The sequence below is a fragment of the Primulina tabacum genome, chromosome 13 (assembly GCF_025594145.1).
Source record: "Primulina tabacum isolate GXHZ01 chromosome 13, ASM2559414v2, whole genome shotgun sequence".
Classification (NCBI taxonomy): domain Eukaryota; kingdom Viridiplantae; phylum Streptophyta; class Magnoliopsida; order Lamiales; family Gesneriaceae; genus Primulina; species Primulina tabacum.
Genome location: NC_134562.1, coordinates 5485676 through 5499050, shown reverse-complemented (window position 1 = coordinate 5499050; position 13375 = coordinate 5485676). Strand labels below are relative to the sequence as shown.

At 37.3% G+C, this 13375-nt stretch overlaps 2 protein-coding genes across 2 annotated transcripts; both read right to left on the bottom strand.

Moving 5' to 3' along the window:
• Positions 1-5334: 5334 nt before the first annotated feature.
• Positions 5335-5766, bottom strand: LOC142521810 (uncharacterized). The gene has a single exon (XM_075624990.1). It carries the CDS (start codon positions 5764-5766, stop codon positions 5335-5337), a length of 432 nt encoding a protein of 143 aa, XP_075481105.1.
• Positions 5767-8704: 2938 nt separating this feature from the next.
• Positions 8705-13042, bottom strand: LOC142522666 (phosphatidylinositol 4-phosphate 5-kinase 1-like). Its single transcript, XM_075626186.1, has 8 exons — positions 11670-13042; positions 11376-11540; positions 11017-11182; positions 10720-10830; positions 10439-10632; positions 10221-10351; positions 10002-10095; positions 8705-9410 (listed from the first exon to the last, which is right to left on the bottom strand). Exons 1-8 carry the CDS (start codon positions 12764-12766, stop codon positions 9101-9103), a joined length of 2268 nt encoding a protein of 755 aa, XP_075482301.1. The 5' UTR covers positions 12767-13042; the 3' UTR covers positions 8705-9100.
• Positions 13043-13375: the final 333 nt, after the last annotated feature.

The window sequence follows — 13375 nt, the reverse complement described above, 5'->3', positions numbered from 1 at the left end:
TTTCAGAACGCTTCTTGAAACCCTAGTGTTACTCATCATGAAAGAGAGACTCTTCATATGTTTTTTCATCTATAAATACAGGTAGAGAGATTAGTTTTACAAACACTTAGAAATACAAAGCAGATACAAGGATGGCGAAATCAGGCAGTTCAAATGAGCCAGACTTGGCTGAAGCATTCATGGAGTCGGTGGTGGCTTCCCGCAAGTCTGCTCTGGAGGACAGCATCTCGGAGAAGACGTTGTCAACCTGGACGAAAGTCTAGGAGCTTCAGTCTTCCTTTGAGGGAAGACTAGTTGCTACCCCCAAGGAGGTGGCAACTCTGAAGAAATATCGCGACGTCTCCACGTCGCTGATAATGCAGACGTCTTCTCTGATGACGGCGTCTACCTCCTCATGCTCCTGAAGGAGCAAAGGTCTCTGAGAAGGTTTGCCTTCTCAGAGGATTTTCTGCGTACCTCCACCAAAGGGCTGACCACCTGGTTGGCCACCTGGAGGAGGGTGCTTGATGAAGAAATTATGGTTGTACGTCCCCGCCTATTTTAATGAAATTTTTTATTTTGTATTACTGATTGTCTCTTTATCTTTCCTTTTATTTCCTGCAATACAAACTGAACAAACGCAAGAAATAATCACGTCAAGATAAATCGATTAATCCAAGCATATTTCGGAAATGTGAAAAATTAGCCTTTGGTAATGGTTTTGTGAAAATATCGTCCTGTTTGTTGATCCGTATGAACATATTCAAGCCGAATTTCTTTCTTCATGACATGTTCTCGGATGAAGTGGTGTCTGATGTCAATATGCTTTGTCCGAGAGTACATAACAGGATTGTATGGGATGGCTATTGCGCTGGTTTTATCGCAAAAAATAGGTGATTCAGTAGCTTGGACACCATAATCTTTCAATTGTTGTTGTATCCATAGCATTTGAGCACAGCAACTTCCAGCCGCAAGGTATTCTGCTTCAGCGGTTGATGTAGCAATTGACGTCTGTTTCTTACTAAGCCATGATATAAGTCTTTCGCCTAAGAATTGACATGAACCGCTCGTACTTTTCTGTCGATTTTGCATCCAGCATAATCTGTGTCTGAATACCCTACAAGATCAAGACTTGAATCTTTGGAATACCAAAGACCCACATTAGTAGTATCTTTAAGATATTTAAGTATGCTTTTAGAAGCAATAAAATGAGATTGTAGGTTTAGCTTGAAACCGTGCGCATAGAAAAACCGCAAACATAATATCCGGTCGACTGGCAGTCAAATATAGCAAAGAACCAATTAACTCTCTGTACATTTTTGTGTCCTCAGAGATTTCCCCTTCATCTTTATCCAGTTTAATTGATGAACTCATTGGGGTGGTGGCTTGAGAGCAATTTTCCATGCCGAATTTCTTTAGCATATCTCGAGTATATTTGGCTTAATTGATAAATATATCATTTTCAGACTGCTTGACTTGCATTCCTAAAAAGTAATTTAATTCGCTCATCATGCTCATTTCAAATTGCTCATGCATCATCTTAGAGAATCTCTCACATAGCTTAGGGTTAGTTGATCCGAAAATAATATCGTCCACATATATTTGTACAAACAATGAATGATCATTTTTTGAGAATCTAAACAATGTTTTATCAACCGTTCCAATTGAGTAACCATGCTCAAGCAAGAATTTTGTTAATGTGTCATACCATGCTCTCGGGGCCTGTTTTAGTCCGTAGAGTGCTTTGTCAAGTTTGTAAACATAATCAGAGAGAGTGTGATTAACAAAGCCGGGTGGTTGTTCTACATGAACTTCTTCATTTAACAACACATTTAAAAAGGCAAACTTAACATCCATTTGATATACTTTGAAGTCCTTAAATGCTGCAAATGCCAGAAATATTCTAATTGCTTCTAACCTGGCTACAGGGGCAAAGGATTCATCAAAGTCTATACATTCTTATTGTCTATAGCCCTGAGCTACTAGTCTAGCACGTTTCTTATAATTAAATCGTTTTCATCCATCTTGTATCTAGTTCCAATTACATGAGTATTATTATGCCGAGGGACTAGATGCCAAACTTTACTTCTTTCAAACTGATTAAGTTCCTCTTTCATGGCCTCTATCCAATTTGTGTCAAGTAGTGCATCAGCGATTTTCTTAGGTTCTATCTGAGAAACAAACGCAGCATGCATAACTTCATTTATCATTTGATTTCTAGTTCTAAGAGGAGCAGTAGGGTTATCGATGACCAGCTCAAGTGGATGATCTTTTTTCCACTGGAGACATGGTCCATATGAATTTAGCTCGGTTTGTTGAATGATTTCTTCTTCTTGTTCCAGTGCTCCTTCTTCTATTTGTATATGTTGCGTTTGTTGGTTGTCTTATGGTTCGTTCACCTGTTGAGTTTGTTCTTGGACAGTTGGATTTCTTTTGTTATGCTTCCACCTGTTTTTCTCAGATCTACCTCATCATCACTTCTTGCTTCAAGGTTAGTAGCATCAAAATTATTTATTAAATCATGTATGCTGCTATTACTGTTGTCATGACATATAGATGACTCATCAAATACAATATGTATGGATTCTTCAACAGTGAGAGTTCTTTGGTTATAAGCTCTATATGCTTTGCTCACTGCTCGATATCCTAAAAAGATACCATTATCAGCTTTTACATCAAAGGCGGTGAGATGTGTTTTGCCATTAATATAAATAAAACACTTATAACCAAAGATCCAAAAGTATCCAACTTCTGTCTGCTTGCCGGTCCAGATTTCATATGGAGTCTTTTCATGATTTTTATTGATCATGGACCGGTTTTGAGTATAACAGGTTGTGTTATAGCTTCTGCCCAAAACCTCTTTGAAATACTAGATTCGACTAGCATGGTTCTAGATGCTTCCTTCAATGTGCGGTTTCTCCTTTCAGCTACTCCGTTCTGTTGAGGTGATCTTGCTGCTGACAGTTCATGTTTTATGCCATGATCTTCAAGGTAGGATGACAGGAATTGATTCAGAAATTCAGTTCCTCTGTCACTCCTGATTATGTCAATTGCTTCACTTTTCCCGTTTTGAAGTCTTTTGAGCAGCTTAATTAGATGATCGGCGGTTTGATCTTTGGAGTTTAGAAATGTCACCCATGTAAATCTGGAGAAATCATCAATTACTACAGGAGTATATTTCTTTCCCCCTAAGCTCGTTAAGGGTATTGGTCCAAATAAATCCATATGAAGAAGTTCCAGACATCTTGATGATGAATTTCTTCCTCTGCTTTTGAATGTTTAGCGGACTTGTTTTCTTAATTGACATGCATTGCAAACTCTGTCTTTGGCAAAGTCAATGTTAGGCAATCCAGATACAAGTTTAAGTCTGCTAATAGTAGCAATAGATTTAAAATTGAGATGATTTAGTCGCTTATGCCAAAGCCAATTTTTATTACCATTTAAGGCAATAAAGCATGTAGGTGCATTAAAATAATCATCATTCCATTTAACTTTATATGTATTTTGCTCTCTATGATCAGTCAACATGATATTACCAGCTGTGGTTTTAACAGTGCATATGAGTTTTTGAAACTCAACGGTGTAACCATTGTCACATAATTGGCTTATACTAATCAAGTTATAACATAAGTTTTCTACAAGAAGCACATCTTTAATGATAACTTTGCCGTGAATAATCTTACCTTTAGAATTATCACCAAAGGTGATTGTTGGACCTTTGTAGTTGACTACTTCTGATAAGAGATCTTTGTTTCCAGTCATGTGTCTAGAGCAGCCGCTATCCAGGAACCAGATAGATTTCTCCAACTTCTTTTTCTTTGTTGCCTGACATTATTTAAAGAAGAGACTTGTACCCTTTTCTATTTGGGTCCTGAGTTTATTAGTCCTTTAGGAATCCACACTTGAATTATCCTAAAGGAATTTTCATGGTGTGTCCTAAGGTGAGTGTTGTGATGTGCATAAATGGGTGGTGTATGCAGTGTCTTTCCTTTTACAATATGTTGTTTTGACCATCTGATATTGTCACTCAATCGGTATCTCTTTTGAACAGGTCGGCTATTGTGGTAATGGTTGGGTCTAGTTTTTGAATGATATTCGGTTAATCCTAACTCTCTGCTGGCTCAAATTGAATTGTTGTGAGCGGTTGTATTTGACCTGCGTCTGAGCCAAGATCGATTGGATTTAGCATTCTCAATTTCAACGTATCCTAAACCACATCGCCTTCTGTTATTTTCAAGATTTACATTTTGAGTACCTTGATCTTCAGTCTTATCATGTTCATATACCGTACTAGATCTGAAAAATTTAATTGGTTCTAAACTGTCTTTTTCTAGTAACGGTTGAGTTGGTGCTCCAGAGGTGCAGCATTCATTAATGCTATAACCTAGTCTGGTTCTGTCTCCGACCGGTTTCTGCATTTCATGCATCCTATTAAGAGAATCAGAGGACTTGTTCCATGTGTTGACTGTGTTTATCAACCGTTTATTTTCTTTCAACGTGGCATGGAACAATCTTCGCAGGTCATCGTTCTCAGCTGTTAGCAGACTTAGCTTTACTCTTACACTGTCGACCTCTTTTTGCTGAGAACAGCTAGAGAGAGTCAACTTGTTTTTCAAGTTTTGCTTTTCTGTCTTAGCTTCATTGAACTGCTGTGATAGCCCTTTAAACTCATTTACCATGTCATGAAGTGTGGTGACAAGATCTTCTCGTGTAAATTCATCAGAGTTAAAGTCGAATACCATCTCTTCAGTAGATTCTTGATCTTCTTTGGCCATGAGACATTCTACTTTCTCATCTTCGCTTTCACTTGAAGATTCTTCAGAGATAGATTTTTCTGACTCTGAATCAGCCCATTTGCCTTTATCTTCTTCTGCAACTAGGACTCGCTGATTCTTCTTTTTGATGAATCTTTTTTTATCTTTAACTCGTCTTCTATCACGTGATTTCTTTTCATCTTTCCTTGGCCTATTGCATTCTGCAATAAAGTGTCCTTTCTTTCCACAGTTAAAACAGGCTTGACCATCATCAATATGGTCCTTGTTGAAGTGAGGTTTATTCACTTGTGATTGATTCTTTCGCATGAATTTGCTAAATTTTTTGACAAATAAAGACATGGCTTCATTGCTTAATTGCTCGGTCGATTTCTTACTTGTGGACTCTTCGACCAGAAGAGTCACTATGGTAGCTGGCAGTGCCTTCGTCTGTTGAGAGGTGGATGGATCTTCTTCAGTTCGTATACCAAGCTCGAACTCATACGCTTTAAGGTCGGCCAAGAGGTCATGAAGTTCTACCTTGTTCAGGTCTTTGGATTCTCGCATTGCTATAGTCTTTACGTCCCACTCTTTGGGAAAGAGCTCACATAACCTTTAAAGCAATTTCACGGTTAGAATATTCTTTACCTAATGAAATGAGTTCGATAATGATACCGCTGAACCGTTCGTCAAATTCTGCCAGAGTTTCTCCTGGCTTCATTTTTGCATTATCAAACTTTTGAATAGCAACCGTCAACTTGTTTTCTTTTGTTTGATCGTTGCCTTCACATAATTGAGTAAGTTTTTTCCATATTTCCTTGGCAGTAGTGCACGTCTTGATCTTGGCAAACATATTTTTGTCCAAAGTTTTGTAGAGGATATCTTTTGCACCGTTGTCCAGATTTGCTTTCTTTTTATCCTCAGCAGTCCATTCGGATCTGTGCTTTTCTACCATCTGAGAAGCACCTTCGGTTGTGGCAGCAGCTGTGTTTATTTTCAAGATTTTCATCGGCCCATCAGTGATTATATACCACATATCGTCATATTGGGCTGCTAGATGTGCCTGCATACGAATCTTCCAATCATCATAATCTTCTTTAGAGAACATAGGAATTTTATTGAAAGATGCCATAAGTGTTCAAAAGATATCAGTGTTTGAGAAAACCCCGCTCTGATACCACTTGTTGGGATCGGAAAAGAGTTTAGAGGGGGGTGAATGAACTCTTTCAAATTTTCTCTTATAAAACAGTGATTTCAGCCGTTTTTAGGCGGTTGAAAAATTCTTCTCAAACGGTTGAAAATGTGAATCACTATTAAGTGCGGAAAACGGTTCACAATCTCCAATAAAGCTTAAACACGTTAACAGGCTTAATCAATAAGTAAAGACTGAAAAGTAAGTGCTTGCTGGAAGTAAGATGACACAAAGTTTTTATGGATGTTCGGAGAATGAATACTCCTACGTCACCCCTTCTTCCTCTTTAGGAAGGATTCCACTAAAAGACTTTGGATTTACAAACTTCTTGCAACATCCCACTCCAATCAGGACTTAACACACTGTCTATTTTGGAACTCTTAGTGATCACTTTACACTTCTGGATATTTAAGAACACTTAGTTCACCAGATATCAAAACTTAATCAAATAACCAAAAGGTTACTGATGTGAATAAACAATTTGGTGTGAGTAGCACGAAAATGATCCTTAGATGATCAAATAAATTTCTGTTCAAAGCGTGCTGATTGAGCGATGAAGTATGTAGACTTTTGAGAGCGCTCTGAGATCTTTTTGAGTATACAAGCAAGCAATAATATTTCAGCTATGAATCGAGAGAGTTTCTGCTAACACACTCTTTCGTTAATATACACGATTTTCTTAACGGTCGGGAAGGACACAACAACGTTGACCTGATCCTCTGAACAGATGTGTTGTTGTCGACATTATGAGCATTAATTGATTGTCAATAAACGCCTTTAATGTTTTTTTTGCTCAGCATAGTTTTGAATCTCTTTTCTTGAGGAGTTTCTTTTCTGGAAACTGTTTTTAGCAGCAGAACTTGAAGTCTATACTTGGTCTTCCTTTTCTGGGAAAGAGAATCAAATGTAGATCATTCTTGGAACTGGTGTAAGTATACGTTGACTTCAAAGCGGTGTAATACTTTGAATGTATTAAGCCGGTCAGAGAATGTCTTGAGCAATAAATGGTTATCTTTAATGATCCGTTCTGAGGAGGATCATTTGAGTCCAAGCTACTCAATTTGCCAACGGTCTGAAATACCAGCGGTTGAGACTTCTTTGAGCTTTAGCCGGTTTGGAAGAACATTACATATGTTGAGCTGGGCGGATGAACTGATACTTGTCACATATATGTATATGCATGATTTTTATAATTGATGAATACGATGACATGCTTTTTGAAAGAAAGGAATTGGTTGTGACTAATACGAACATAAAAACGAACACGAACATGTAAGGCCAAGGCTCAGTGGATGGGTAATACTGTCTCTGATGTCCCTGTCGTCGGGTGCTGCGGTTATACATAGATGGATCCATCGACTAGAGCTGATACGAAAGTCACAACTAATGAACGGAATTCGAAAAAGGAAAATTGAACACATATATGTTGATATGATGCGATATGGACACTTTTATGCTTTGACATGTCATATTTATGCTTACGTTTTTGAGATCATGAAATGTATTTTAATTACAGTATTTTTCACGGTTGCATGTTATGTATATGTACTTGCTAATACGATTCAGGCGTGTTGAGTCTTTAGACTCACTAGGTATGAATGATGCAGGTGAGCATATTGATATGGAGACTGAAGACGCCGAAAACTGAGTAGGCGGGGCTGGATGTGCGCACGTTAACCCGATGACCATATTTTTTCCTCACATTATGTTTATGAGTTAGGAGTACATATGGATATTTTTATACACTTTCGCTTTTATATGTTGATGGATGGCAGGACTTTGCATGTCGCATATTTGAATTATTTTAAATAACAGTCTAGGGTTTGATGTTGAGATATTCTTTTTAACTGCAGTATTTTTACCAGTAGTTGAATATTTTTATTTTAAAATGTGTGATTGACAGATGTTATTGCATGCATGTATTTAAATGTAATTTTCGAAAAATAGTTTACAAAAAAAAAATTCTAGTAGTATTTTAGTGGCACGAGTCGTTTCAAAAACTAAGAAAGAAGAAATTTAAGTAGTGAGATTGAGTAGGTGGAGTAACATCTTCATAATTCAAAATGTGTGGATTATTTACGTACACCGGCCCAAAGAAAATAGCCCAAGTCAATGAAGATAACTTTGGGCCTCACTAATTAAAATAGACAAAAAAGAAACGAGTTTATATACAAGCATTTGGTCCAATGGACCCATGTTTGCGGGGACATTTGTTTGAGCTAAATTTGGACAAGCCCAAGATTTAATCAAGCTCTTGAAGAAAAAGGGAGGTGGAGGATCATATCAGAAAACCCAATATTGTGCAAACAATTGATTTATCTTCTTTTTACGTGTTAAACATCAACTATTTTCCAGTCTCCAGCAACCCTTCCTGTTCTATGCAATCATAAAAAAAATAAAAAGTAACTATAAAAAACCATATTTTATTTAATGTGATATTTAATTGTTTTAATGATGTTAAATTTTAATTTTCAATGGCATTGCAAAAGGTTATGACTTATGATGCAGTACAATGATAAAAATAATTTTAGCGTGATAAAATGCTGATTTAAAAATTATTAGTATATTGAAAGACATAATATTGAAAGCAGTATTATTTTGCCAAATCGTCAAGATCGTAATGTGTAATTTTCTTTTCTTTTTTTTTTTTCCTTTTTTTTTCAATAATGTGTGCTTTTCTTTTGGTACAATGAATTAATTTTCGTTGATTTTATCATAATATTTGAAAATTTATCTTCTAACACCTACATTTGGAACACTATCCACAAAAAAAAAAAAAATAAATAAATAAATATTTCATAAATTTCTTTTTCTCTAGAAAATGTAACGTAAGCTGTACAACTTAATTCAAGTTCCCCTCTCACATAATTTGAATGTGTAAATATTTCTAGAGGAAACAATTGCTATATATACTGTATTTCCTACTTTTGACAATTTAATCCTAGCATTCCTTGTTTTTACACTAATACTAACAACCCCCAGAACCAAAAGGCACAAACCAGTTGGTTCAGATTTATAGAACGCGTATAAATTCACTTGAGATCGACCATGATCCCCTCCGTAGAGGAATGGCATCGAATTGGCGTTGTGCTTGTATGATCCCAGGATGCTGACTTAAGATTCAACGAAGAATCTGTTGATCTTCCTTTTCAAGTATATTGATGGTGTGTATCTCTTGTCATCCATCCTCCACGAATATTCTTCCGATGAAATCTTTGAATCTTTTCGAATACAGTTTGGGATCAACAGCTGAGATTGAAGCAGGGTCAACCTGTAATGATTTGTATGCATGTTCGAGTTTCTTACTGATATCGTAGTCTTGTAGAATGTCGATGATACCAAAGTACAGGACTACTGTGTAGGTTTCACTGCTGCACCGAGGTGTCGAGTGGCGAAATCCACCGGGAGTGTAGTGATCAACATTACTCCTTCGAGCCACTCGCTCTGCTCGTGCAGGCATGTTGGCGCCCAGTCTGGTCAGTGGTTTCCTGATCAAGAACAAACGCAACTCCAAATTCAGAAATTTTTATACCCGAATAAAACAAGCATAACACCGTGTGAAGAACAACTTTGTCTATGCTCTACCTCGAGCAATTCTCCCTATATAACGTGATCAAATCTCAGCCTTTGGATCCCCAACACATGGTGTGAAGTTCCATAAAATGGTGGGGTCCAATATCATCCAAGAGTTTTGGGGAGAATTATTCCAGTTGGAGCATAAGACAAAGCCGTGAAGAACTCCGTATGAACTTCAAACACAACCAAGATACTGAAATTTGATATGGTGAAAATAGAATGCAACAGAACGCAGGATAAATGTAATTTGGTCATAAAGGCCTACATTAACTGCAGAGTGCCATATGACTAAAACTCTTAATCTTTTTTGACTAAGAACACAACAATCACCTTCTTATACCAGTGAAATTATATTGGCATAAATATGCAATCAAATCTGCTCAACAGTAAATCATTTCTACCATGTATCATAATCTTAAGATAGCAAATTCAATTGTAAGACATTTTTCATTTACACAAAAAAAGAGCGAACAAAGAGGAAAAACCATGGATAGCACAAATACCTGCCAGCTAAAATCTGGTCCCTGCCTTGTAGTTCAGCTTCAAGGAAATGATAGCTGCGCATTGACTTTTCATTTTGATACGAAGTATTCTCTCCTGTAGATTCAACGATGTTTTATGAGTATCTTCAAGTCCCATTACCATTTTTTAATCTTTTATCACTTTGAGTTAGTTTTTCGAGTTTTAGTTTTGTCATGAGAGTAACAATCTGATAAAATTACCTGTACGCAACAGAAACGGCGACAGACCGATTTCATCTCCTGTATTATCATCGCGAAAATGAATACCTACTAACAGGCTGTAATCCATAATCCTCTCGGCCTCCAAGAATTCACAATCACGATTTATTTGTCTGTCAATATCAATTAGACAATTACTAAAATGCCAGCACGTTACAACACAATAACAGGGAGGTAACAAGAACTACTCTGAAACTTACTTCATTAGTTCTTGGTACCAGCAGGTTTGCAGCCTAAAAACAAAATTTAGATCAAGATCCTTGAGTGTTGAGGTTTCATCAATCTCCCCCTCGTGCTTTTTCGTGGTGCGGCCATGGGATGAGCCTTTCAAATCAAATCTTTTATGGATTCGATACTCGGAGTGGAATAAATTTCCCATCACAATGAATCTCGTCTGGTTTGAATAAATATGAATTCAATTAGATATTTGACTGTGACAAAATGCAAACAGGAGAACAGAACATCGTAACTCAGAACATACCTTGACACCACCAACTAGTTTCACGCAATGAATGCCGAAAAACTTAGTGATGAGAGAATTTTCATATTGACATACATGTTTGTAATAACTTGGAAGCATCTTGATAAGCACCTAAGGAAACAAATAACCAAACCTTTAGTCGAGAAAATCACAGATATATCCATGACCGTTGAACAAGAAATTTAAACAGAGGCATCATTTTACATTTTCATTGTCCAGCTTATGCTAAAATTGCATAGAGTAAAGATCGCACCTTTTGCAATAAAAATTGAGACATAATATAGGTAGGCTACTAACCTTGGCTTCTGCCTTTTTCACTGTTTTGATAATAAACCTATCATCCTCTGTTAAATAAAAGAAACTTCCACTCTTTCCAGGGGATGAAAGCTCCCTAAGAGCATCGTTTCCACAAACAGACAACATATAATCGGCCAGATTGACTTGGAAATGTTTCCTTAAATCCCTGATAAACCCAGAAAGCAATCACCATCTAAGACTCCAAATCACGAGAAAATCACATTTAAATTCTGAGAAAGCTTCCACAGTTTTACAAACTACATATTTATGCATGTATATCGATTACCAATCAAGATTTAAATACTATGCTAAAACTATATTCAATACATTGTAAAAGATAGAATCGAAGAATCAATTACCTGAACACTGCAGGACAATAATCCTTCCATCGGAACTCCACAGATTGATGGGGTGGTGTAGTTTTCGAACCTTCAGTAGGAAACCGAGTCCAAAACTTCTCCTTCGGATCAAAATCACTGGCTTTAAGATAACTCAATACAGAGGTTTGTCTCCCCACAGAGTGCCTAAGAAAACAACAATCTCTAAATAAATAAACTAAAGAGTATGACAACACAAACTTTCAATGAAAGCGGGATATGTAAATATCCCCAATCAACAAACTCATTGCGACCAGCATTTGACTTCTTTCTTACCTAATACCCAATTGAAGATTAAGCATCAGATCATAATTCTTATGACCTTTAGCTATCTTCTGCCCGGGCTTCTTCACTTCTCCATTTGAAACACGAGAATTATTCCCAAACTGATTAATCCCATTTTGATCCATCACGAATCCTCCACAATTCAACTTTGACGCCTGCGTATTGTCCAGAATCTCACAAGTTATATCCCCAGCTTCCGCATTCGATCCCCAAATGTAAATCCGGGGAACAGGCAATTTCACCACCCCACTTTCGAGCATCTTCCCTCCCCCGCCAATTACCCCTGCATTCACAGTCTCGTCTCCAACAGCCATCACTGGCACCGCCAACTTATGATCAAAATATTCCTTCAAACCATCTTCACATCCCTTCTTCCCATCAAGAGAAGGTGAAAAAATACCGTTCAAGAATTGATCACTAGACCCTTTTTTACCATATCTATTCCCATTATTCCAAACCCAAACACCCTTTCCATGTATATTTCCATTTTTCCACTCGCCAATATACTCATTCCCATTCCTCCACACATACCTCCCTTGTCCATCTTGCAAATTTCTTCTCCACTGACCCTTATAACGATCCCCATTAACATAATGCTTCACTCCGTATCCGTGTTTCATATCAGCTGCCCACGAACCTTGATACGTATCCCCATCCGACCCGATAAAAGTGCCCGTACCCTTCATCCGACCTGACTTGAATTCTCCTTCAAACGTAGCTCCCGAAGGCCAAGAAAATTTCCCCTTACCACTCGCTTTCCCCTTTTTCCACCCCCCTTCATACATACACCCATTTTTCCACAGATATTTACCCAACCCGTGAGGAGTACCGTTAGAAAAGGATCCAATATAAAGGTCTCCGCTGCGTAGATGCTTTTCCAAAGTCCCATCTTCCACTGAAATCGAAGCGGGTGTCACTCTGCGGCAAGCTGCCGGGGATTTGCTTCTGGGAATGATAAGAACTGATCTTGGAGTAGATGTTGTTGCACCATCGATTAATTTCACCTCGCCACCTTCTTGAAATGGCTTCTTCTTCTCGCTTTCTCCTAGTGATGCTGCTGGGTTCGCGAATAACAAGTGCTCAGGCATTTTTCGTTCAAAAACAAAAATGGGTTTTCCTTTTTTATCTGCTGTAAAGTGTAATCAGATGGGAATTCTCAACTCGACGGGGAAAAATACTACTCCAGTAGTTTTCCCCGGTCAATTTCAATCAAATTTTCTCTGTAAATTCGAATAGAACACAAGAAATTGAACCCAAAATGAGGAAAATTGAGGGGAAGCGTGCGAATAAATGCGTGAAATAGAGTTCTTTGGGCAGAGAAATTTGGAGTAAATTCGAGCGAGGAGAAGAGGCAATCGCTGCATGTAATGACAGGGTCTGAGATTTTATGGGCGAATTTAGCCTTTTGAGTAGAAAATACCCTTCTTCTTGTTTTTAATTACGAAATTGCCACCACGCTTTTTCAAGTCAAATTTGGGAGATTATGTTACCCTAATTTAGACAATTGGCAATAATTCTCCTTGATTTTATCTATAATTTTAGAATAATGTTTATAATTCATAATAAAAATAATAAAACTATCATTAATCTATCATAAATGAGAGAATTAAAACTCAAATAATCTTGATTGTATAAAAAAAGTAAATTACCTAATCTATTCAACAAATCTTTTAATTATTTTAATAATTAATTCCGGC